Source organism: Lepidochelys kempii, chromosome 6 (genome assembly GCF_965140285.1).
Source record: "Lepidochelys kempii isolate rLepKem1 chromosome 6, rLepKem1.hap1, whole genome shotgun sequence".
Lineage (NCBI taxonomy): Eukaryota > Metazoa > Chordata > Testudines > Cheloniidae > Lepidochelys > Lepidochelys kempii.
The window spans coordinates 58,192,074-58,218,402 of NC_136385.1; the positions used below are offsets into that span (position 1 = coordinate 58,192,074).

At 43.9% G+C, this 26,329-nt stretch overlaps 1 protein-coding gene across 4 annotated transcripts in view; it reads left to right on the forward strand.

Moving 5' to 3' along the window:
- Positions 1-7,255: 7,255 nt before the first annotated feature.
- The window catches only part of EXT2 (exostosin glycosyltransferase 2), a 107,071-nt gene continuing 87,997 nt past the window's right edge, over positions 7,256-26,329 (forward strand). For 3 of the 4 annotated variants that reach the window (XM_073348064.2, XM_073348066.2, XM_073348065.2), the window contains exons 1-5: positions 7,256-7,419; positions 11,798-12,363; positions 12,543-12,632; positions 19,517-19,633; positions 24,106-24,301. In XM_073348064.2, coding sequence (XP_073204165.1) covers positions 11,828-12,363; positions 12,543-12,632; positions 19,517-19,633; positions 24,106-24,301 — 939 coding nt within the window. In that variant the 5' untranslated portion in view covers positions 7,256-7,419; positions 11,798-11,827. The remainder of the gene's footprint in view (positions 7,420-11,797; positions 12,364-12,542; positions 12,633-19,516; positions 19,634-24,105; positions 24,302-26,329) is intronic. The other variant, XM_073348067.2, reaches the window with a different exon arrangement.

The following is a 26,329-nucleotide window of genomic DNA, read 5'->3' on the forward strand; positions in this document are numbered from 1 at the left end:
CATTTATGCCAAGGCTGAATTCAGCCTTGTGTATTTTGGTCTTCTGCTTCTGAACAAACGGATGCATTGATTGCTGGTACCAGAGTCCCTGTGGCATACCACTCTGGATTAAAGAAGAGGATGCCTGCAGTCTGCACTGTTTTCTGTAAACTAAAGTTGCCATTAGGCTTCTGGAAAATTGCCAGAGCATCCTTAGGCTAGTACTTTTTCTTATTTCCAAGGAACCGACTAAGGCAATTCTGGTCTGCAAATTTGATAAAACATAAACTCTTGTGCCCCACACTTGCTCAAGTCCTCCCATCAAGGAAGCATTAGTGCAATAATTTAAAATAGCAAACTATCCAGACATGGGCTAAACATCACTGACTGTTTACTTGAGTTTTGTAGCATCCCATGTTCATGGAGATTTTAAAGCTTCTTGGGGCAGCTTCTCATCATATGTCTGTGGTATATAGCACTTGGTTAATAGTAAATAAATAACAACAATCATTCTTTCAAAATCCTCATCCTTTGAGCCTCATCCCAACAGATATCTGTGCTCTGACACCTGCTAACTTTTAGCAATCCCCTCCCCCCACTTTAGGATGTTAGGAGGGGAGCCTTTTGCCCTATGATTCAGAGCTTGTTCCACCCTCAATCCAGGTCTGTTTATCTCACTCCACTGTTGAAAGAGCTCTCAAACTTTAAAAAAAAAAAATGTTTTCTATTATGACCTCTTGTGACTTCAGATATATTACTGGCCCCCTTATCCACAATCTCTTTTCCTCCTTTGTGTGTCAAATCCCCTGTGGCTCGCATACATATCCATTTGGTTTTATCCATTTAAAACAATTTTTGTAAAATGTAAAACCCTCTTTTGAAATTTCAGTTAGGTTTTAATTATGTCACATTGTCTCCTGATCTTATTTGTGGTGGAGGGAGGAAGGATCTGTCCATCTGAGTTTTCATATGAGACCCATCACTGTGCTGTTGGAATGTTTAGAAATGACATGTGGATACCATGGTAATGGACAGCTTTCTAATCTCTCCAGTCTAGGCATTGCCTATTGCTATGTTTTCTGAGCACCTAGGCAGGCGGGTTAAGTAGAATGATGATGTTAATTGGCAGTGCACCTGGCTGAGAATCCAGGAAGGGACCCATTGGCCACGATCAATCTCTTACTTCACCAGGAGTGCTCATTGCTCTGTCTCGCCCTTAACACACTTCCATTGATGTTTCAGTTTTAAATTCACAATGAGATTTAATTTAATTGTTTTTGGCCCAATCCAGGCTTTTCACTCTTGCCTTAAGTCTGACTGCTACCACTAAGATGGACACCAGGACTTCCGACTCGATGGAAATAAACAATGTACATTATACATCTTCGCACAGCCATTTCCACTCCCGTGCATCCAACATCCAGCTGCCTCATGATGTCATTTCCCTCTTCAGTGTAGATGGAGTAGCTGAATACAGCAGTACTACAGTATTGCTCACCACCTAGGGAAAGCAGCTTCCCTGCACTATACCACCTGAAGGAAGCAGCGCAGCCTGCAGCAAAATCCTAAACTGGAGTGGTTGGCTTGGGCCAGGCTTGGGAGAGGAGAGCAGCAGCACATGATGATCAGATGGATGTACAAGCTGCCCCCAGCCATCACAAAGGCAACAATGATAAAGACCTGTTTGGCGTCCAACAGTGCTGGAGGGGAAAGAGAGAGGCTGGAAAGACCAATACATTGGACAGAAAGCCAGGAAGTGAGGGTGGATGGAGCTGGGGGAAACAGAAGGGAGATTGCCCAAAAGGAGTGGTTGCTTGAGCTTTAGTCAGGGCCGGCTCCAGGCACTAGCGAAGGAAGCAGGTGCTTGGGGCGGCCAGTAGAAAGGGGTGGCACTCCGTCCGTCATCGGGGTGGCACGTCCGGGTCTTGGTGGCAATTTGGCGGCAAGCCCTGCAGTCCCCCTCTTCCTCTTTGGTGGCAGCTCAACCAGGCTTGTTGTTTTTTTTCCCCTTCGCCGCTTGGAGCGGCAAAAAAGCTGGAGCTGACCCTGGCTTTAGTTGGTGGGGGTTGGCGAGATTATACAATTTTGCAGAAGAGACCCGGTATCTGGTGCAGCCCTCCCCAGTTAGTAAACATAGACAGCTGTTTCAGCCATCTTCACTCTGCTTGTGGTTCTATCCACAGTTGGCTATATGGTCAACATTGTGGCCCAGCCCCATTTGGAAGCCCTTCACTAGCTCTGAAAAATGGCAACATTGCCAGCTGTGGAGGATTGTGCATCAAATACAGGACACTTTGGCATTTGCAGTAGTTCAGAGGTGCTGAGAGTGGTTGTTACAGTAAGAAATTGAGAAAATCCTTCTTTCTCCCTTCTTACTAGTTAGCAAGGAATATGAGCAATGAATGAAACCAAATGAAAATGTACAAAAGAGACAGGGAGGCAGCAACTGGGAAAATGAAGCACATTGTACATTCAGTTTAAAAAACAAATCGCTGAACTCCCCTCTCAGGGCTAGTCCCTCTAGGCCAGGGTTAAATCGCAATGAGAAGGGAGTGGTTTGTATGGGAAAGGCTCGCATGGTTGCTTCCTGTGCTGGATTTATTCTGTGCAGAAAGCCTCAGTCCTCAGGGTTCTGAATAATCTGGCACAGCAGCACAAAGGTCACTTCGAACTAAGGAATACCCCAACATTCAAAATAGATCTTGATATTTGTCACTTCTGGCTCTTTGCACTATAAATTGAAGTGCTTGAGGAGACTTGGTGGAAGCTTCCAAAGAAGCTAGAAATGAAAACGAACTACTTAGAGCTTCTGCACTACTCTCAGTTCCCTTGGTTTCTTGCTCCCTACCTCAGTGGCAGATGTGGAAATGATTGCAGGATGCAAGTGTTGCTGAAGAAATGAATCCCCTTCTTCAGAAAATGTAGCTTTCCTGGCTCCAGTTTTTGCACTGCAAGTGAAGGGAAAGATGCCCAAGGGGAAGAGAGGAATTGGGATTTTGAATTGTTGCAGCTTGAAGATAGGAAATTCCTTTCATACCATCGCTGGTGGCACATGCAGCTGCACTGGAAGCACAAAAGTGCAGGTGATACTTATAATAGGATTAACTTCTCCCATTTCTGGGGTTTTCCACTTTTCTGAGTTCTGTATATGACACCAGCATGGCTGTTGTGATCTGAGTATTATGTGGCAATGCTGTTTCTGCACACTCCATGTGAATTTTTTGGAGTGGGACAGTTATTATTTTATATTATTGTAGTACCCCAGACATGGACCAGGACTCCCTTGTGCTAGGTGCGGTACAAATACAGAACAAAGACAATCCCTGCCCTGACGGATTTACAGTCTAAGTCAGGGGTGGGCAAACTACAGCCTGCTGGCTGGATCTGGCCCCTCAGGACTTTGGATCTGGCCTGCGGGATTGCCCCCCGTGGTGCCGCGGGCCCCGCTCCTCTCCAGGAAGCGGTTGGCACCACGTCCCTGCAGTCCCTGGGAGAGTGGGGGCAGAGGGTTCCGTGCACTGCTCTTGCCTGTGGGTACCTCCCCTGAAGCTCCCATTGGCTGGGAACGGGGAACCGCAGCCAATGAGAGCTTTGGGTTTGGAACCCACAGGCAAGGGCAGTGCACGGAGCTCTCTGCCCCCTCCCCACTCCAAGGGCCGCAGGGACATGGTGCCAGCCGCTTCCCGGAGCAGAGCCGTGCAGTGCTAGGCCAGGGCCAGGCCCTGGCACGCACCGCTGCCACCCCGGAGCTGCTCCAGGTAAGCGGCGCCAGGCTGGAGCCTGAATCCCTCCTGCACCCCGCCCCCCAACTCCCTGCCCTGAGCCCCCTGCCTGTACCCCAACCCCCTGCCACATCCTGCACCCCACCCCCCTGCCCTGAGCCCCCTGCCACACCCCATACCCCTCCTGCACCCCAACCCCCACCCACACTCTGCATCCCTCTTGCACTCCAACCCCCTGCCCTGAGCCCCCTCGTACATCCTGCACCCCTCCTCTGCCCCAACCCCTTGCCCTGAGCCCCTTCCTGCACACCTGTCAAGGTTCCTCCCCCACTCTGAACTCTAGGGTACAGATGTGGGGACCTGCATGAAAAACCTCCTAAGCTTATCTTTACCAGCTTAGGTCAAAACTTCCCCAAGGTACAAAATATTCCCCCCCGTTGTCCTTGGACTGGCCGCTACCACCACCAAACTAATACTGGTTACTGGGGAAGAGCTGTTTGGACGCGTCCTTCCCCCCAAAATACTTCCCAAAACCTTGCACCCCACTTCCTGGACAAGGTTTGGTAAAAAGCCTCACCAATTTGCCTAGGTGACTACAGACCCAGACCCTTGGATCTTAAGAACAATGAACAATCCTCCCAACACTTGCACCCCCCCTTTCCTGGGAAATGTTGGATAAAAAGCCTCACCAATTTGCATAGGTGACCACAGACCCAAACCCTTGGATCTGAGAACCATGAAAAAGCATTAAGTTTCTTACAAGAAGACTTTTAATAAAAATAGAAGTAAATAGAAATGAAGAAATCCCCCCTGTAAAATCAGGATGGTAGATATCTTACAGGGTAATTAGATTCAAAAACATAGAGAACCCCTCTAGGCAAAACCTTAAGTTACAAAAAAGATACACAGACAGAAATAGTTATTCTATTCAGCACAATTCTTTTCTCAGCCATTTAAAGAAATCATAATCTAACACATACCTAGCTAGATTACTTACTAAAAGTTCTAAGACTCCATTCCTGGTCTATCCCCAACAAAGACAGCATATAGACAGACACACAGACCCTTTGTTTCTCTCCCTCCTCCCAGCTTTTGAAAGTATCTTGTCTCCTCATTGGTCATTTTGGTCAGGTGCCAGCGAGGTTACCTTTAGCTTCTTAACCCTTTACAGGTGAGAGGAGCCTTCCCCTGGCCAGGAGGGATTTCAAAGGGGTTTACCCTTCCCTTTATATTTATGACAACACCGCACCCCCTCCCACATCCCGCACTCCCTCTCGCACCCCAACCCCCTGCCCCAGCCCTACCTTCATGGCCCTTCATGCAATTTCCCCACCCAGATGTGGCCCTTGGGCCAAAAAGTTTGCCCACCCCTGATCTAAGTATAAGACAAGAGACTAACAGATGGATACCGAAAGACAGATGAGGGTGTACAAGGAAATAATGAGGCAATATTGATCAGCATGAGAGGCTGTGGTCTCGGCACACCAGTGGCCTAACCACTGTCAAGTTTTTTGTAGGTATCACAGTATCTTTTTCTGTTTGCGCACAGTGCCTAATGAGGTGCACCAGCTTTGTGTGGGATCATATGCACCAGACTCTCCAGTGTGTATTACAGTCTGTTTCTTACTTACAGCTGAAGGAGTTACTCGTTTTGCTCTAGTGAGAGGGGCGTGAGCTTTTAATGCTGAACATCACCCAATCTGAGCCCCAGATACCATATGAATGATTGTGGCCATATTTATAACACTGGTACCTTGTGGAAAATAAACAACAATGTGATGGAACACAACATTGAGCCAGAATGTTATCATAGTACACTGTAATGTTATCACCTGGTTACACAACTCCGTTACATCTTCTCAGAACATCTGCATGCCACAGGCCTCTGACCTCATGTCAAAGATGTCATTGCATTGCGATGTCATCACCCCCTGATGTAACATGATGTCAGGACATAATCCTCCTAATGGTGAGCCTTAACTTGATAGTGTACCACAGAACTTGGAAATGATTCTGTAGCTGTAGGGTCTCCTGTGGAGCTAGAGCTATGCGGGCAGGTGGCACCAGTGGTGTCTCCCTAACCCTTGACCTGGGCAACACCAACCACACCATCCTCTCCACAGCTAGGACCAGCAGTGCCCCCCGAATCCCACCACCCCCACCCGCCATGCCCCCAATCCCCACCAGTCATGCCCCCCAATCCCACCATCAGCCATTGCCCCCTGATCCCCACTACCAGCCATTGCCCCCAATCCCCGCCTCCACCACCAACCGTGCCCTTGATCCCCAGCCCCATCACCATTCCCGACAGCACCATCAACCACCCCCAATCCTACCACCAGCCATGTCCCCATCCCTGCTGCCACCACCACCAGCCATGCCTAGGGTTGTAGGGTTGCCAACTTTCTATTGGCACAAAATTGAACACCTTAGCCACACCCCTTCCCCAAGGCACCCCCTCCCCCCTGCTCACTACATTCCCTCTCCCTCGGTGACTCACTCTCCCCCAACCTCACTCACTTTCACTGGGAGTGGGTGAGGGCTCTAAATGGGGGTGTAGGCTCTGGGGTAGGGCCAGAAATGAGGGGCTCAGGGTGCGGGCTGGGGCTCTGGGCTGGGGCAAGGAATTGGGGTGCAGGAGGGGAGGTGAGGGATCCGGCTGGAGATGTGGGCTCTGGGGTTTAGGACAGAGCTCTGGGTTTGGGGGGGCTTTGGGTTGGGGTTAAGGTCGGGCAGCTCCCAGTCAGTGAGGCTAAGGCAGGCTGGCTGCCTGTCCTGGGTCACCACGCTGCACCCTGGAAGCAGCCAGCAGGTCTGGCTCCTAGGCAACTCCACAGCACACTGCTCTCACCCGACCAATGGGAGTGTGGAGTCAGTGCTTGGGGTGGGGCTAGTGTGCGACCACCTCGCCTAGGTGCTGGACCTGCTAGTAGGGACTTTCAACGGCCAAGTCCTTGGTGCTGACCAGAGCCGCCAGGGTCCCTTTTCAACTGGGTGTTCTAGTCGAAAGTCAGACACCTGGTCACCCTGTAGAGTTGCCACTTTCGGTTGGACGTATTCCTGGAGATTTAATCACATGACATAATCTTTAATTCCTGGGGACTTGGCAACCCTGTACCCCTATCATAGAATATCAGGGTTGGAAGGGACCTCAGGAGGTCATCTAGTCCAACCCCCTGCTCAAAGCAGGACCACGCCCCAATTTTTGCCCCCAGATCGCTCAATGGCCCCCTCAAGGATTGAACTCGCATCCCTGGGTTTAGCAGCCCATTGCTCACACCACTGAGCTATCCTGCCCCTCTGATCTCCGCTGGCCCCAGCCGTGTCCCCCAACTCTTGCTCCATACAGAATTGCTGCCGGCGACGTCCAACCCCACCGCCGCCGGTTCGCGGTGCGTCGGGGCCGCCTCCCGGCCCTGGAGTAGGCGCGGGAAGGCGCAGAGCCACATGCGGCTTATCCCTGGGGCCAGCGAGGTACTCTTACTGCGCGTGCGCACCCTCTACGTCAGGTTGCAGACACAGGTGGCTGTGCCAGTAGCTGCCATGCGCGGGGAAACCGTCCCTCCCGCGCATGCGCTCTGAGCCCTGGCCCGGCGGCTGGGTAGGTAGCTCTGCGCCGGCAGCTGCTCCGAGCGCCGGCCCAGGGCCCCGGACGTGCCACTGGAGGGGCCCGCTCGGTCTGACATGAGGCCCTGAGCCTGCGCCGCTGCTGGCTGAGGTGAGGCCGGGGGGCGAGCTGGGGGCGGGGAGCCGGGCTGCTGGCTGGGGGCCGGGCCCTGGCGTTCCGGGGCGGAGGGGGCCTGCGCCTCTGCCGCCGGGAGGGACAAGGGGGTACGGGCGGGCTGGCCCAGCGGCTCAGGGAGGTAGCCAGCTCCAAGCCAGGCAGGGGGAGGCCTGTCACCGGGAGGGCGGGCGGGCGTGGGGGGGGGGCGGGGAACTGATGTGTCCAGCGGCCTGGCAGGGCAGGCGGGAGAACACGTTCAGGGTGTGCATCGCCAGCCGGAGGCGTTCAGCCCCTTGCTCCCTTACATTTCTGACAGGTATCAGAGTACCAGCCCTGTTAGTCTGTATCCGCCAAAAGAAAAGGAGGACTTGTGGCACCTTAGAGACTAAGCTTTTGTGGGCTACAGCCCACTTCATTGGGTGCATAGAATGGAACATATAGTAAGATATACACACTCACACACACACACACACATACACAGATAAGTTGGAAGTTACCATACAAACTGTGAGAGGCTAATTAATTAAGATGAGCCATTATCAGCAGGAGAAAAGAACTTTTGGAGTGATAATCAAAATGGCCCATTTAGACAGTTGACAAGAAGGTGTGAGGATACTTAACATAAGGAAATAGATTCAATATGTGTAATGACCCAGCCACTCCCAGTCTCTATTCAAACCCAAGTTAATGGCATCTAGTTTGCATATTAATTCAAGCTTAGCAGTTTCTCGTTGAATGCTCATGCTCAAATAAATTGGTTAGTCTCTAAGGTGCCACAAGTACTCCTTTTCTTTTTGCGAAGACAGACTAACACGGCTGTTACTCTGAAACCTGTCGTTGGAGTCTGTTTTTGATGCTTTTCTGTTGCAAAATTGCCACCTTTAAGTCTATTACTGAGTGGCCAGAGAGGTTGAAGTGTTCTCCTACCGGTTTTTGAATGTTATGATTCCTGATGTCAGATTTGTGTCCATTTATTCTTTTGCGTAGAAACTGTCCGGTTTAGCCAGTGTACGTGGCAGAGGGGCATTGCTGGCACGTGATGGCATATATCACATTGGTAGATGTGCAGGTGAACGAGCCCCTGATGGCGTGGCTAGTGTGATTAGGTCCTATGATGGTGTCACTTGAATAAATATGTGGACAGAGTTGGCATCGGGCTTTGTTGCAAGGATAGATTCCTGGGTTAGTGTTTTTGTTGAGTGGTGTGTGGTTGCTGGTGGGTATTTGCTTCAGGTTGGGGGGCTGTCTGTAAGTGAGGACTGGTGTGTCTCCCAAGATCTGTGAGAGTGAGGGATCATTTTTCAGGATAGGTTGTAAATCTTTGATGATGCGCTGGAGAGGTTTTAGTTGGGGGCTGAAGGTGACAGCTAGTGGCGTTCTGTTATTTTCTTTGTTGGGCCTGTCCTGTAGTAGGTGACTTTTGGGTACTCTTCTGCCTCTGTCAATCTTTTTTTTTTTTTTTTCCACTTCAGCAGGTGGGTATTGTAGTTTTAAGAATGCTTGATAGAGACCTTGTAGGTGTTTGTCTCTGTTTGAGGGATTGGAGCAAATGTGGTTGTATCTTAGAGCTTGGCTGTAGACAATGGATCGTGTGGTGTGCTGTATCTGTGACTGTGAGGAGAAACTGGGACTCGCATAAGGGGAGGATTCACTGTTCAGGTGCTGTGCTCCTCTGGAAACTTGTACTGAAGTAAGGCACTTGTCTAGCCATAATTCCTATTATTTTAAAGACTTTTTTCTTTTTTCTTATTACATGTGGGCGGACCCTAAACCACATCTCTTTTACCCTCTGTTGTTAATATGGGTTGAAACTGATTTTAAATCTTGTGTTGGGAGGTGCACGAGAAATCACTGAGGGGGGGGGGGGAACCTATCACCCACTTACTTTCAATTCTCCTGTTAGTGTTTCTCAGTACTGCTGAAGTGTCATTCCGCTCCCTCAACTTTTCTTGTATGGATGCATCTCTGTGTGGAGTCTTGAAGTGTGAAATGCTTTTGTGGAGAAGTTTGATTTTAACCAAGGCTTTCTGGGCTAACCAGGCTAGTGCTAGGCCTGTTCTTTGACAACTTGAGAGTGATAAGGGGTTATAACCTAACAATTTTCTAAAATTGTAATCTGAGAATTCTCCAGAAACTCATTCCCACACTCAACTCAAGGTTCATAGTTTTTAGGAACATGGGAGGGAGATACGAAGCTGAATCAGACCAGAGGTCTGTCTAAACTAGTATCCATCTAGTAGAAACAAGTACCGCTTGCTTCAGAGGAAGATGGAAGCAACCCTGTAATGCCTAGGAAGTCTAGAGTTAGGGAAAATTCAATTAAAGGGTATGTTCATGAATGGTTATGGGATAGCCTGTTGATAGGGGAAGCTTCTTCCTAATAATTGATATTTTATCTTTGATGCCCTGAAACAGAGAGGCTAATATTTTTTCTTAATTTTTTTCAATGGTTTCTAATGTAACTGTGTTAATTCTTATTATCCTATACATGTCTAATTCCTTTTTGAATACTTTTAAGTACTTTGCCTTTATCTGGTGGCAGTGAGTTCTAGAGATTAATTATGCAGTGTGTAAAAATGAATAAATAGTTCCTTGTCTGAGACTGAGGGAAAAAGCAGTCTTTCTCAGTGACTCAAGATCCTGTCACAAATGTATTATATCTGTGATAAATCAGATGATTCCAGCAATGTATGGGGGAGTGAGGGAATAAGTTGACTAGAAGGCAGAAGAAACATAGAAGATCTTGGGCAATAATACTGACAGTAATACTGTGAAATTCCTGATCTTTTCCTGGCTACACTATGACTTTAGTCTTTTATCTGCTGAGTGTTCATCAGTAGGCTGGCAAAACTATTTAATTGAAATCAGAAAGTGAACCTAGTTTGACCTGAAGCATTAAAAGTTGACAACTTCTTAAGTGGTGTATAAAACAGCACTTACACAGCAGAGCAAGATATCACTTCAAATTGCAAACAACTTCTGTCCCAACGTTCTCTGGTAAAAACTGTTGTTTTTGACATACTCTTCTATTTCTTCATGTTTGGTGGTGGTGGTTTGTTGTTGTTTGTATAATTTCTGTTTGGCTAACATTTGCCCATTAAATTTCTCTTTTAGTTCTCAAAAATGGCCCTCTACACTTTTCCACAAAAGGAAGAATATATGATTGTCAGCCATGCTCTAGTGGAGCAAAGCACTGATAACATGTTGCAAAAATTTGCTGCTGTGAACAGTTTACAAATTGGAGCCATGATCAGTTTCCTTATTGTGAGAAGTTTTGAGTTCTAGCTATGTTGGAACCCAAAAACCAAAACACCCTATATATCTAACAAACATAGTTTGATTATGTGTCTCTCTCGAGTTGCTGTTCCTTCACCCTGAAGTTTACAAGTTGGCTTTGTTTAGTAACCAGAATTTTAAAAGCACAAAAACTAACCTACATGATCAGTCCCCAGCTACAGTTAATGTTTTTTATATTCATATTGTGCTTTTAATCCCAAAGTATTTCACAAGGATATACACATAGCACTACTGAAGTGCCTCTTCAGTGTTGGGAGAACACCAGCTGATGCTGCACTTGGGTGGAAGAGCACGTTTGCCAAGAACACCAGGGCAATCACCTACTCTTACAAAAAGTACTTTAGTATCTTTCTAGTCCACACAGGGTGGACAGGTGATGTTTATACAGGATTACTGTAGACTTTTTTTTTTTTTTTACAATGCACCCTAGATTAGTGACTGCACCTTGATTGCGAGTCCTGTATGATACTCTTTATTTGCCCAAAACTGCATGTCAATGACACTTATCCATTAATCAGAGTTGAATAAGGTTAAGTTTGGCATTGGACATTCCCCTGCTCCCTCAGTTTATATACTTAATGTAGATTTAACTGCCTTTCCTCAGTCCTTGAGCACACAATACTAGAAAACGTACATTGGGAAAACTCTGGGAGATGGACTGGGTGGGACCTATATAATGACTTTTCCTATCTATCTGATTTTATTTTTTTTTAAAGCTCAGGCCCGTTTGTTATTCTGACATGATGGTTGCTAACAGTTTGGTTGAACTATTTTATAAGGATGTTGGTCTGTGGTCCCAGTATGCTTTTGTTGGTCCCAGCAAATACCTGTTTCGTGTTGGTGCTTCCAAGTGTCATCCCTGAAACAGAGGGTAGCAAGCACTTGACATTCCAATGGAAGACATGAATATCTGAAGAATGTCAGTACAATCCTCTGAGGCAAAGGAGCCTTCCCAAAAGGGAGCTGAATATTTTTCTGCCCTGCCGTTCCTGTTCTTTGTGATACCTGTGTCTCTTCTATCAAACTTAAAATTGTCCCTGTTCTTACCTTGTGCATTTGTCTCCCCATCCTTTAGAGACACGAGGTAGAAGTGGCTAGTTCCATTATGTGTGCATCAGCCAAATATAACACCCGGGGTCCAGCCCTCATCCCAAGAATGAAGACCAAGCACCGCATCTACTACATCACACTTTTTTCCATTGTCCTGCTTGGCCTTATAGCCACAGGTATGTTCCAGTTCTGGCCACACTCCATTGAGTCATCCAGTGATTGGACAGTGGAGAAGCGCAGTGTCCATGATGTGCCTGTAGTCAAGCTTCCTGCTGAGAGCCCCATCCCAGAACGGGGAGACCTCAGCTGTAGGATGCACACCTGCTTTGATGTCTATCGCTGTGGCTTCAACCCCAAAAACAAGATCAAGGTCTATATCTATTCACTGAAGAAATATGTGGATGAGTATGGGATGCTGGTTAGCAACACTATCTCTCGGGAGTACAACGAGCTGCTGACTGCTATCTCTGACAGTGACTTCTACACAGATGATGTCAACCGGGCCTGCCTCTTTGTGCCGTCCATAGATGTGCTGAACCAGAACACGCTCCGCGTCAAGGAAACTGCTCAAGCCTTGGCACAGTTATCCAGGTACCTACAGAAACCTTACTGTGTGAATCATAAAGTTAGAGCTGGAAAGGATAAGGTTAGTGATGGGAAAAGTTCTGCAGTGAGCCCTGATCAGAGCTGAGATCAGAATTTGGGAGAGTCTGGCATCCATGTCTCAGGGAACAGCTCTCTAACTGGCTTTAATGATTTCTTCTCTTTAGGTGGGATCGAGGCACAAACCATCTGTTGTTCAACATGCTACCTGGGGGGCCACCTGACTACAACACAGCACTGGATGTTCCCAGAGATAGGTAGGCATCATGCTGCTTCTTTGAGTACACTGGAGGGCGGCATATGTGGGATAAAATGTCTTTAAAGAGGAAGTGGGGCTCAGAACTCTTGGTAGTCCTAATGCAAATGCTACAATTCCTGAGTCTTACATAGGTGGAGTATGTCTTACCCTGTTTTGATAGGAGATGGACTGGCTAGCTTCTTTAAGTTGAGAGGAAAACTGTTTGCCCATGGCATTCTACAATGTTGCTCATCCTTAAATTCACAGGGAGTGTGGCCCATGGTAATATTGCAGCTATCAATGCTCCGTCTTGATCTGAGCTGCTAGGCTCCTCTGATCAAGGTGAAGCATTCTGTGCTTAGACCTGTAGCCTCCACAGGTTCATCTCAGTGAAGATGAAGAATGACTGAGTGTGTTCCATTTAATTCAAATTAGGAGCCATTCTTGGGCTTCTCTCTAGCTGCCTCTGCTGGGCAAAGTTTGGCTGCTTCTGCTTTGTATTCAAAAGAAACAGTATTGCCATTCTAGCTGACTCAGCATTGAATGTGATAATTTTGACACCAGAGCTTGATTTGTTGTGTGTGTGTGAGATTTCAAAAAAAGAAAAGGAGTACTTGTGGCACCTAGAGACTAACCAATTTATTTGAGCATAAGCTTTCGTGAGCTACAGCTCACTTCATCGGATGCTTTTCTTTTTGTGAATACAGACTAACACGGCTGTTACTCTGAAACCTGAGAGATTTCAGGAATTACACTGATCGAGTAATTTATCGCTGACTTTAATACTGTTGGTTTTCTCTATCCTTCTCTGGTTTGTGCATTTTGAAAATTACTGCCAGGAAATTAGTAGTTTTGAACTCTTATCTTAATTGTTAGTTGTAGAGTAGGTTCCTCTACAGGCATTCTGGGAAGGGGAAAAGAGGGAACAAGGATATGAAGAACATAGGTATAATAAAGAACAGACGCTTTAGGAAGAAATATGGGAAAGGGAAGAAATTTCCAACTATATTAAGCTTAAAAAAGTAAATCTTTTTGCTTCACTGACCCACATGCAGTAGGCCTTACAAAACCAATACAGCAATTAGAGAGCAAGATGGACCTCTTCTGCCACATGATCAGCAAAATTCTGGCTAAAATATGATTACAGGATCTTTACTACCGATGATAGCATGAGAGGCAGAATGTGGCTGGATTTTTAGATCTTGATTTGTTTGCAACATAGGCAACAGATTATCTTTTTATTCCAAAACAGAGTAGATTTTCTCTGCAGTGTTCAGTATACTTCTTGGAGTGACTTGACTGATCTTAAACTGTAGTTGCAGTCAGAAAAGAGAAAAACAAAATATGTTAGGTGTATTTGACACAAACTTGGCCTGAAGAGGGCAGTCAAGCATAACTCTTTTACAATCAAAACTTGTTAAACATGTAACTTCTCTCTCTCACACTCGAGTTCTCTTAAATTCTATCATTTTGAGAGGTTTTCATTTCATTTGTATTCTGTTTAATGGAATGCTCTGTTTTGATACATAATATATAATAGCAGCGGTACCTATGAAAGGAATAGATCTGTTGAATTAATGCAATAGATTTACTATGTGCTTCACAACTTTGTTTTATTAACCTCTTTTGTATCAGGCATCCATTTGAAATTGACCTTGTGTGTCTTGGACTTCAAACACAGGAAATATATTATTTCAGTAGGTGTTTGTTTTAAGCATATGCCATACTACTGGGAGAAGTCAGGTAGCTCTGAATCCTCTGAGATCTATTAGTTACAGGGGGAACAGGATCAGACAAGAGTGAAAGAAACTGCTTTGTTGCAACAGAAAGTCGTGAGTCCTATGTAACAAATCATGACTCTCCATTTTGGTAAGACTTGCCATCAGTGACACATTTGTTTGTAGTCAGAATATCTTCAGAGAGCCTAAGTGGTAGGCGTTATTACACGAGGCTTTCACTTTTGAAGACCTCAGTTCAGATCTAACAAGACCAGCTGTACAGAGTTGAAGGTCAAGAATGAAATGCATTAGTAGTCTCTGTAAGGCTCTAGGACTAGACTTCCTAGGAGTGCAGCAGGTCAACATTAAAGTATACATTGGTGCTGTCTGGGAAGCTTGCACAGAGAGTCTACTTTATTTCTTTGGCATGTACCAAATCTGGTATGTGGCCCCAAAACAGTGCATTGTAAGGTTCATGAAATATGACAAATATGTTGTGTTGATTCAGTGCTGAACATTAATCTGGGTAAAATAAGACCTTTTGCGCAGAGAAGAGTAGTGATGTCTTTTATGGTATTCCTGTAGCTGGAAAATTTTTAGCTAGGTTACCTCACTAGTTTTTTTTTTTTTTTGTTAGAGCTTTAAAACTAATATCAGAATTTCCAGAAGGCAGCTTAAAAGCTTTTGATTTCATGACCTTGAAGATGGAAACATGGGTTGTCAGTACTAAGTAATGTGTTTTAATTGGTGCAGAAACTGCTTTGCTGACAGTGTTGTAGAATATGTAGTCTTCTAGCCTTAATGCCTGGAAAACAGACTCTCCTGACAATTTTTTATCAGGTAATATAGTGGTGCTATCATAGGGATGAAGAAAGTTTTCCATTAGCTGGGAGACAAGGCAATTCAGAACTTTTTCTTGGGGTAAACCTAAACCTAGTCTATAGAAGGAAACCCTACCTAACAAGTCCCCAGGTAGCCTGCCTCCTTGCTGTTAGTTCTTGAACTAAGTGTTGAATTGGGCACTCATTAGGGATGTAAAAGTTTAACTGGTAAGCATCAGTCTTATCGGTTTCGGTTAACAATTAAACTCTGCAGCTGGCTGGAGCCCAGGACTCCACTGCTGCCCCAGGGCCTGGCAGTCGGGAGGGATTCTGGCAGCAGGGGGCTGTGTAAAACATGGGGGTGCTATAGCAGCTCCCGCATTCCTAGTTCCCTGGTTAAACGTTTAACCGATAAATTCTTAATCGGTTACACAGTGACTTTTTTTAACTGCTGTTTACATCCCAGCACTGATGTTTAGGAGGGTGGGTTTACAAGACTGGGGAGAGAACTGGTGATGCTCCAGAGTAAGTATGGGACATGAACAAGAAAACTTACAGCAGATGGGAATGCAGACAGTTTTTGTACTTTTTGAAGTGAAAAAAGCGATCAGTGACTGGGAAGAGGTTAGGGTGGGGTGGAAGGGAGGAAAAAGGAACTGAGAACATGTTCACTCATCTTTAGTTCAATGCAAGTTAAAGACTACTTGTCTTTAGTACTCTAGAGGTTAATATCTTGATTCTCTTACTGCACTGCATGATGAAAATCTGAGTGGAGTTATTTAACTGGTATTGGTTCCTGTGGGTTTATTTTGGTAAAAGTTTGTGTGATGCACACCTGCTTTCTCAAGGCTGATGAGGTGCCGTCATGTCATGCACCGGATCCAATTAAAACAATCTGGTTGCAGTTTTCTCATTAAGGGATAAAAATAACCTGGGTGTAAAAACGCAAGAGGAGCAAGACATGAGCCAAATCCAATTTTTCATTCCTTGCCTTGCAATTGGATTAATGTGAATGAGACCAGGAACATGAAATTTGAAGGGTGAGAAATAGTCACAGCAACATTCGACACACAATGACTAAAGGTCAGGCATTGCAATCCAAAATAAACACTGGCTTTGGAACCTGAATTCTCACTCAGCACCTTTTTAATTTTTCATCCTGTGCTCAAATAACCTCTTTCTCTGTAATGTCTAATTAGCCAGTGCTGGTATGTTTGGGTTTGATTACCTATACAGAACTGCAAGTTCAAAATCTCTTGTATTTCTATAGCGCCTTTCATCTTGAACTCAGAACTCTCAAAGCACTTCACAAACTAAATATATTTTGCTTTCATCACCACTGCAGTGCAGCGATATCTGGAGTAAAGGGTGTTAGCTTTTTTAATAGCACAGAACAACTCCACGCTACTGTTTAGGACGGCAGTGAAGCATCCTTTTGAAACTTCAAGGTTATTAAAGCAGTTATTTTATTGGAATCTGACCAAGACACCTCGCTTTGATGAAAAATAATAGTCTTTGAGAGTAATCTGCAAGCTTAGTTTTACATCAAACATGAAAGACAGCATCTCCAAACACCATGCTAAGGAATTGGTTTGGTGCTAATTCCAAGCAAGTGAGTTGTCAGGGTTCCTTCCCCATTCTGTACTCTAGGGTACAGATGTGGGGACCTGCATGAAAGACCCCGTAAGTTGCTTATTACCAGCTTAGGTTAAAAACTTCCCCAGGGTACAAACTTTGCCTTCTCCTTGAACAGTATGCTGCCACCACCAAGTGTTTTAAACAAAGAACAGGGAAAGAGACCACTTGGAGATGTCTTTCCCCCAAGCCCTACACACTCCCTTTCCTGAGGAGCTTGAGAATAATATCCTAACCAATTGGTTACAAAATCATCAAAGACCCAAACCCCTGGATCTTGGAACAATAGAAAAATCAGTCAGGTTCTTAAAAGAAGGGTTTTATTTAAAAAAAAAAAAAAAAAAAGAGGTAAAAATCATCTCTGTAAAATCAGGATGGAAAATACTTTACAGGGTATTCAGAATCAAAACACAGAGGATCTCCCTCTGGGCAAAACCTTAAAGTTACAGAAAACAGGAATAAACCTCCTTCTTAACACAGGGAAAATTCATATAAAACAAAAGAAACTAATCCGCCTTGCCTGGCTTACCTGTATTGGTTGCAATATTGGAGACTTGGATTAGGATGGGTTGGAGAAGATGGATTTCTTTTTGGCCTCTCTCAGTCCCAAGAGAGAACAAACACGTAAACAAAGAGCACAGAAAAAAGCCTCCTCCTCCCCCAGATTTGAAAGTATCTTGTCCCCTTATTGGTCCTTTGGGTCAGGTGCCAGCCAGGTTAGCTGAGCTTCTTAACCCTTTACAGGTAACAGGATGTTGCCTCTGGCCAGGAGGGATTTTATAGCACTGTGCACAGAAAGGTGGTTACCCTTCCCTTTATATATGACAAGAGCCACCTCATGAATCATCAGTATTGCTTCCTGTTGCACCCTGGCATTTTTTGGATGTCTCCCATTCAAGTACTGACAAGACATATCCCTGCTTAGCTAGTGAACTATGACAATACCCCAGCTTGAGGTAATATGGCTACTATCCATAATCATCTTAATCGTTCCAGACAATGAATGCTGCTCCTCAGGATTCTTTCAGTACTGCCTAGTACAGTGGTATGTCATGTTCTGCTCCTTTTCTCCAGAAAATGGGTGGAACTGGAATTGGAAAAATACATATTTTTCCACAATGTAAATTACTTTATACGGTAATTTGAGCAGAACCAGTATCCCTACGACAATTTCAAGCGTTCTGTAGTGAATGACTGGATGTAATGAACTGTTCAGGAAGGCTGACTGAAAGAAGTTGAATCCAGGTTTTCCTGAATTAGAGCAATGCATTCATTGTGTCACTCGGCCACTGGGGGTGAAGTGGGGACTGAAAGGTGGTCTTTTTCTACTAGCATATTTCAAAGAAGCTGAGTCAGGAATAGCAAATGTGTAATACAGTAGAGTTCAAATTTCTGCTGGAAATATGAAAGATTCATTATTTTTTCTCCTACGTGTTCTTTTCCAGTCCTTAAAGCTCTTGACTTCTGTCTGGCAAGGTTGCCCTATACAGGAAAAGCCACAGATGGACTATCTGCATGACAGTCAAGGCATTCCCATTGGGAGGATACATTGTATCTTCATATAGGTAGAGCCCTACACGGATACAAAATTTGTATCTGTATGTGATCCGCAGATATCCACAGGGCTCTAGATATAAAATTTGGATCTGCATCCATCTGCAAACATGGTCTGTGGATATCCATGGCTATAAAGCAGATATCTGCAGACTTTCAGGGCTCTAAATGTAGGGAAGTTTCCTAACCTATTTTTAAAAATCTTCAATGATGGGGATTCTACAGAAACTTGTCAGGAATGATCTAGGCATACTTGATCCTCTCTCAACACGGGGCTGGACTAGATGACCTCTCGAGATCCTTTCCAGCCATACATTTCTATTGTTCTATGATAACCATCTTTTTTTACTCTTCTGTTTCTCAGTAGACAGTACTACAAGCTTCATCTGCTCTGAGGTTTGTTTCAGAGCATATGGTTTATCTTCTGTCATTGTGTTTGCCATTTATATCATTTTCCTTAAGGTAAAATCTAAGTAAACTTACTATTTTATGTGGTGTATTCTGAAATACAATAGTTAACAATTCTATAGAGCCTTCGGTCCTGAAGAATCTTTGTGTTTTAAGAAATACAAAATCACTACACCTATATCTGAAACTCAGGTTGCCTCTAATGGTTCAGAGCAACATCAGACAAAAAGTAAGGCAGGAACTGAGGAGTTTGGTGTTGAGCTAAACTGATAGAAGGAATTTAGGATGTAATTCCTCAAACTGAAATGTAGCTATGACAACAGGATCATTAATGACTACAAGTGATCAGGACCATCTCATCCAAAATACACCACCTCTACCAGCCCTGTGCCCCAAAAACCAGTGGAAACACTGGTTCAGTGAAGATTCAAAGAGAAGAGTACCACCTCTTGAATTATCAAAGCTATTCTGGGGCACCCAAACCAGGCTGGTCCTTTGTGGGAGTTTGGTGTCTTTTAGTTCTGAGCCAGTATAACTGCATATTAAAGAAATGTTCACAGTTCCCTTTTGTTTTGTACTGCAGCTGGGATAAGTTAAAATAAACTTTCATGGGAAAGCCGCTGATTAAAGTGCTACAGACACTGACACCTCAAAGCGGAAAAGCCAGCTGATGTGCTAGGCGTGACGACAAAGTACCATGACCTGGAATTTAAACGTAATATCCGATGTGCTCCATTCACAGTCTTTTCATTTCCTTAAACTGTCAGAGCCCTGTTGGCTGGAGGAGGATTCTCCACATGGACCTATCGACAAGGCTACGATGTCAGTATTCCTGTTTACAGCCCTCTGTCTGTAGAGGTGGAGCTGCCAGAAAGGCGACCAGGGTAAGCTGATCCTGGTGAATTGAACTGCTTGCATTCACTAACTTGTTAAATATGTGGGGTGTTAGCATCTAGATGTAACTTCAGACTTGCTTATGGCACTGGGCAGGTTTGTAAGAAATGGTAATAACAGAAGTGTTGTTATAGGTTTGTGAGTATAAATCCATGGTACACGCACATCTTGAATACTGTGTGCAGATGTGGTCGCACCATCTCAAAAAAGATATATTGGAAAAGGTTCAGAAAAGGGCAACAAAAATTATTAGGGGTATGGAACGGCTGCTGTATGAGGAGAGATTAATCAGGCTGGGACTTTTCAGCTTGAAAAGAGACGACTAAGGGGGGCTATGATAGAGGTCTATGATAAAATCATGACTGGTGTGGAGAAAGTAAATAAGGAAGTGTTATTTACTCCTTCTCTTAACACAAGAACTAGGGGTCACCAAATGAAATTAATAGGCAGCAGGTTTCAAACAAACAAAAAGACGTATTTTTTCACACAATGCACACTCAACCTGTGGAACTCTTTGCCAGAGGATGTTGTGAAGGCCAAGACGATAACAGGGTTCAAAAAAGAACTAGATAAATTCATGGAAGATAGGTCCATCAATGGCTATTGGCCAGGATGGGAAGGGATGGTGTCCCTAGCCTCTGTTTGCCAGAAGCTGGGAATGGGCAACAGGGGCTGGATCACTTGATGATTACCTGTTCTGTTCATTCCCTCTGGGGCACCTGGCATTGGCCACTGTTGGAAGACAGGATACTGGGCTAGATGGACCTTTGGTCTGATCTGATTCTTATGTGCTGGGGATTGGTGGGAGGGATTGCTGTTAGACTATAGGCATGTTCCCTCACCAGTGGCTGTCTGAGACCTATGTAGGTGATACTTACATGGAATGAAGCATAATTCCTTTTGGCTGGCCCCACTCCAGAGATTGCAGTGGTGGTCATCTTCAAATGGGCGTGTTTCTAGTGGAGTTGTGCTGGGATTAAAAATATATAATTGTTGATAAAATTTTCAGGCGACATAAAGACTAGAGAAATGGTAAATAATGAGGGTAGAGCAGTTATTCAGAGAAATATGGATTGCCTGGTAAACTGGGCCTATTCAAACAAAATGTTTTCATACAGCCAAATGCAAGATTATACATCTAGGAACAAAGAATGTATGCCATACATACAGAATGGGGGACTATATCTTGGAAAGCGGTGACTCTGAACAGGATTTAGTGGACAAACAATTCAACATAAGCTTCCATTGCAATGCTGTGGCAAAAAAGGAGGGGAAATGCAGCCTTGGGTGTGTAAAAGGGGAATAGTGAGTAGGAGTAGGGAGGGAATTTACTTCTGTATATGGCATTGTTGAGACTGATAATTGGAATACTGTGTCCAATTCTGGTGGTCCACATTTTAAAAAGACGTTAAACTTGGTGAGGGTGCATAAAAGACACAAATAATTAGAAGGCTAGAAAAAGTGACGCACTTAAAGAGCTCATTCTGTTTAGTAGATCAGCAAGAGAGTTGATTAGTATTTGGGTACTTTGATGAGGAGAATTTCTGGATACTAATGGGCTCCTTTAATTTATTGGAGAAAGGCATAACAAGAACCAATGGTTGGAAGTTAAAGCCAGACAATTTCAAATTAAAAATAAAACACACATTTTTAAGTGAGGGTATTAACCCATTGGAACAGACAACCAAGGAAAGTGGTGGATTCTTCATCTCTTAATGTCTCCAAATTAAGACTGGTTGCCTTTTTGGAATATCTATTTTAGTCAAATACAAATTATTGGGCTCAGTACAGGAGTAACTGGGTGAAATCCTTTAGCCTGTAATGTACAAAAGGTCAGACTAGATGATATAACTGTCCTTTTTGGCCTTAAAAAAAAATCAGATTAATAGACTTTAATATTGGTGTTCATAATACCTTTTATCTGAGCAGCCGAAAGCACTCGACTATGAAGCCTTACTTACCTGTTTAACAGATGAGTAAACTGAGGCAGTAAACTCAAGTGACTTGTTCACATGTCACAGCAAAACAGATACAGAGCCATGAATATAACCCAGTCCTTTGTGTGATGATCACTCCCTTCACATATGAAATATCTGCTACATCGGGCAATGCTAACAATGATGCATTTTTAACCTGCATATCCTGGGTACTTGAGGCAGCACCCAAGTGGTTAAAGGGATGCTGTCAACTTCAGATCAGAAATTTACCTGGAGTGGCAGTACTCTATGCCTACTCTTCTGCTGACAATGTCAGTGTTTTTACTGTTGTCTTTTGAGGGCTGTAAACCTGAATTATTTTGAATTTCAGGTCACAAACACTAAGGTAAACGACCACTGCTCAAGGTTGTCCTGCAATCTTCATGTACGTGTTTTTCTCTTAACGTGCCTGCTTCAAATATTCTTGTATATGAACAATGCAGTGACACTTAAGTGAATCCAAGTTGGCATTTGATAAATTGTTACCTTAAGCACAGAGGGAAAGAACATCATGTTCCCATATTGGAAACAAAATGCATCTGGTAGACCTCATCATCTATGGTTTCTCTCTTTAGTACAGACTTCTTCATAGTTCATGTCCACATGATCAGCCAGGTGGCGTGGCTGGTTGCAGTGCACCAGAGAACAGATGTGTATCTGGGAGCAAGTGCCTCAGTCACCGATTTAGTGAATATTTTGGAATCACCATGTATCATTGCACACTGATACTTATTGGCAGAGGTTGTTGGCTACAGCTTGGGTAGAGTGCCATCTGGTGGTCAATCATCATTAATGTAAGTTTAAAAACAATTGGTCACATGAATTTTATTTTTCTTTTGTGGTGGCAGTGGGGGAAAAATGACAAAAGAAAGCCAGTCAAAATTCAATCATAGGTTGGTAGATACAATTATATACCATTATTCTAAACTATCAGGCTTGGTATACATTAGGATTTTACATCCATTTATAGTAAGACTTGGATCACAGGGTTTTAGTGTCATGGGATGTTAACAGTGTTATGCCAGAATTTTGGTATTAAACCATTAAAGCATAAAAATGATCGACCTTATGCAACTTCAGGCTGGCCATTGCCATTATTAGCACTTACCAACAGCTGTGCTGGCTTGTAAGGTAAATTTTTATTTTTGTTTCATTTAAAGAGCTGAATTGAGAGTTTGATTTAGTTTCTTTATAGTTTAGTTCCTAAAACAGAGTTTTACATTCAGTGATGCCAGGAGTAAATATTCCAGCAAGCCTCTGCAAGCCTCTGCAAAAATAGCATTACAAAGAAAAAAGTTCATGTAACTCAACTGTCTAATTGGAGCAGCCAAAACTGCTGGTGTGGAGATGGTAAGGTGGGTAGGTAGGGCAGAGTTCAGCTTTATAAAGTGTGCTTCAGAGCTGTATAGTTTTTTTTTTTAAGCCAGCCATCAAGTGGAGGGAAATTGGAATCCTAAATAGAGGCCTCATATTTCCTGAGTTTTCTGGGCAGCATGGGGGAAGGCACATACTGTGTATTTCCTTGCATCAGACATAGTGGAGTAGTCCGTGTTAACTGATTTTTTTAAATGAAGGATCAGAATAAATTTTAGCACTGTGTTTTTGGTGCAGTGTGCTGTACTCCTGCATGAATGAGCTGCACAGCTTAAAGCCATGAACAGCTAAATTGGGACTATATCCCTGCATTTTTGACCTCAGCTGTTAAAGAACATTTTTGAATATGTTGGTATTAAAATAAGTTATTTAGCATGTTAGCAATTTACATTATAAATATAAATTTGTTAGTCTCAGCAGAGGTCAATGGCTGAATGGGCCCATGATGCTGAACTCTGACTTCTATCCTATAAGTGGTCCTACCAGGATAACACAAAGGCACAAGACTGAGTCAGTGAGGAGAACTTGTCTAACTACTGCCCTTACTATATCTATTTCTGTGGATCAACATAGGGTGCCAGGGCTGTCAGCACTTTTCACCCATACAAAATTAACTAAAATGCTTACAAGCAGAAGAACCTAGCATCAGTCATCCTAAGTGTTCTAGGTTCTTTATAATAAAACAGTAACATTATGTAAAAATATAACCAAGTGAACACATAGTGCAATAGTCTTACATCAGAGGCTTTCTCAGTATGTTGCAAAGTTATTTTTGTTTCAGTTTATGAAACAGATGAAGAGTACACTTTTCAAGACATAAAATTTACAATAATCTGTACATCACTCTGAGCTGCTTATCTCTTACTTCCTGTTGTCCATGCAATTATAATTAAATCTGGCCAAATCTTAATTATGCTGTATCAGTTAATAACTCCTTCCAACTCTCATCCTGTTCTCTTCCCAAACGTTGGAGGGAAAAAGCTGAGTTTTGTGGTGTGTCAAACCGGTAAGTAAATCTGGACTTCGCTGTGCCAAGATAGAAGGAAAATGCGTTCCAGAATTTTTAGAGAAAACTCCTGGAAATGTCAGGTCACCTTGGTTCCACTTTTCAGTCCTCGTAGGTACTTCATCCTGTCATCCCAAATGGCTCTTCACCCAGAATACCGTTCTGACTTGGAGGCTCTTCAGGCTGAGAACGGAGAGTCTGTGCTGGTCCTGGACAAGTGCACAAATCTGTCAGAGGGAGTTCCTTCTGTTCGTAAACGTTGTCACAAGAATCAGGTCTTTGATTACCCTCAGGTGCTTCAGGTAAGGCTGCTTAACCTGCATAGCCCCACAGACCCAATGATGCTTAACTTAGCAGAGAGTTTTTGTTTAGTTTATATAGCACGCTTCCTTAATTTTCAGTGAAATTGCTGGAAGAATTTGAAAATGAAAAGTCCATTTAATTAAACTGAGTGTTGTATACTTAAAGTAAATTATATTCTAATTTACAGTTAAATACTCATTGAACTTGAAGGACCAAAGTGTGTTATGAACTTGAAGGAATTAAAGGGGTTGGCAGTTTAGTGTTTGAAAAACAATACCACACAGTGCCCTGTGTACCCATGACAAAGTGAGAAGATTTGACAGCATGCAGCTATGGAAACATCTAGGAGAAATGTGTTTGATGGCCTTGGCCCAACTTCCAGAGGGCTTTTGGTGTGTCAATGAAGATAAAACCAGATAAGCTTTCTCAGACTCTTGTTTTCTGGCAAGCCCCGAAAACAGAGTAGAAGTACTTTAGCATGCAGTGTGGTAAAGCCAACTATACCTTTGGCCAGTTGGGGAATATTCCAATGTACTCCATCTCTGGCCCCGAGCATGTAATCCATCTTTGAACTTCAACAAATTACGATAAAACAACAAATGCACAGTAGAAAAACAAATTTTCCTCCAGTTTTATGTTTTGTTGGAAAGATGTTTAAACTTCCAAGTGGAGGAGGGTGAGAGGAAGGGAAGAGTTCTGATTTGTAAACCTTTATCCAGAAGAAAAAATGATTTCTCTTTACTTTGCTTCTTTAATGTAGACTGTATCATTCAAGGATAGCAGGTGAGGGATATAATATTTTTAACTTGAGAGCTGACACATGCAGAGATTGTTAAAATACTTTCCCTTGCAGAGCCCTGCATCTCCCTTTGGAATGTCTGGCTGATAACAGCAATGATACGAGGAGATATATTTATAGTAACTTTTGTCTAGACAGAAAAAATGGTTATCTGGGCAGATGGGCATGTGTCCACATCTGGGGCTCTTTTCTTATTTCCCCAGACCTGCCCAGAGTCTTCCACCTGCTGCCTTGTGATCTATCGAGTAGGTGTTTTCAGCCCCGCAACCTGAAGCAAATACTCACCAACAACCACATACCACACAACAGAACCACTAACCCAGGAACTTATCCTTGCAACAAAGCCCGTTGCCAATTGTGCCCACATATCTATTCAGGGGACACCATCACAGGGCCTAATAACATCAGCCACACTATCAGAGGCTCGTATACCTGCACATCCACCAATGTGATATATGCCATCATGTGCCAGCAATGCCCCTCTGCCATGTACATTGGTCAAACTGGACAGTCTCTACGTAAAAGAATAAATGGACACAAATCAGATGTCAAGAATTATAACATTCATAAACCAGTCGGAGAACACTTCAATCTCTCTGGTTACGCAATCACAGACATGAAGGTCGCTATCTTAAAACAAAAAAACTTCAAATCCAGACTCCAGCGAGAAACTGCTGAATTGGAATTCATTTGCAAATTGGATACTATTAATTTAGGCTTAAATAGAGACTGGGAGTGGCTAAGTCATTATGCAAGGTAGCCTATTTCCTCTTGTTTTTTCCTACCCCCCCCCCCGGATGTTCTGGTTTAACTTGGATTTAAACTTGGAGAGTGGTCAGTTTGGATGAGCTATTACCAGCAGGAGAGTGAGTTTGTGTGTGTATGGGGGTGGGGGGGATGTGAGAGAACCTGGATTTGTGCTGGAAATGGCCCACCTTAATTATGCACATTGTAGGGAGAGTGGTCACTTTGGATGAGCTATTACCAGCAGGATAGTGAGTTTGTGTGTGTGGTTTTTGGGAGGGGGGTGAGGGGGTGAGAGAACCTGGATTTGTGCAGGAAATGGCCCAACTTTATTATCATGCACATTGTGTAAAGAGTTGTCACTTTGGATGGGCTATCACCAGCAGGAGAGTGAATTTGTGTGGAGGGGTGGAGGGTGAGAAAACCTGGATTTGTGCTGGAAATGGCCCACCTGATGATCACTTTAGATAAGCTATTACCAGCT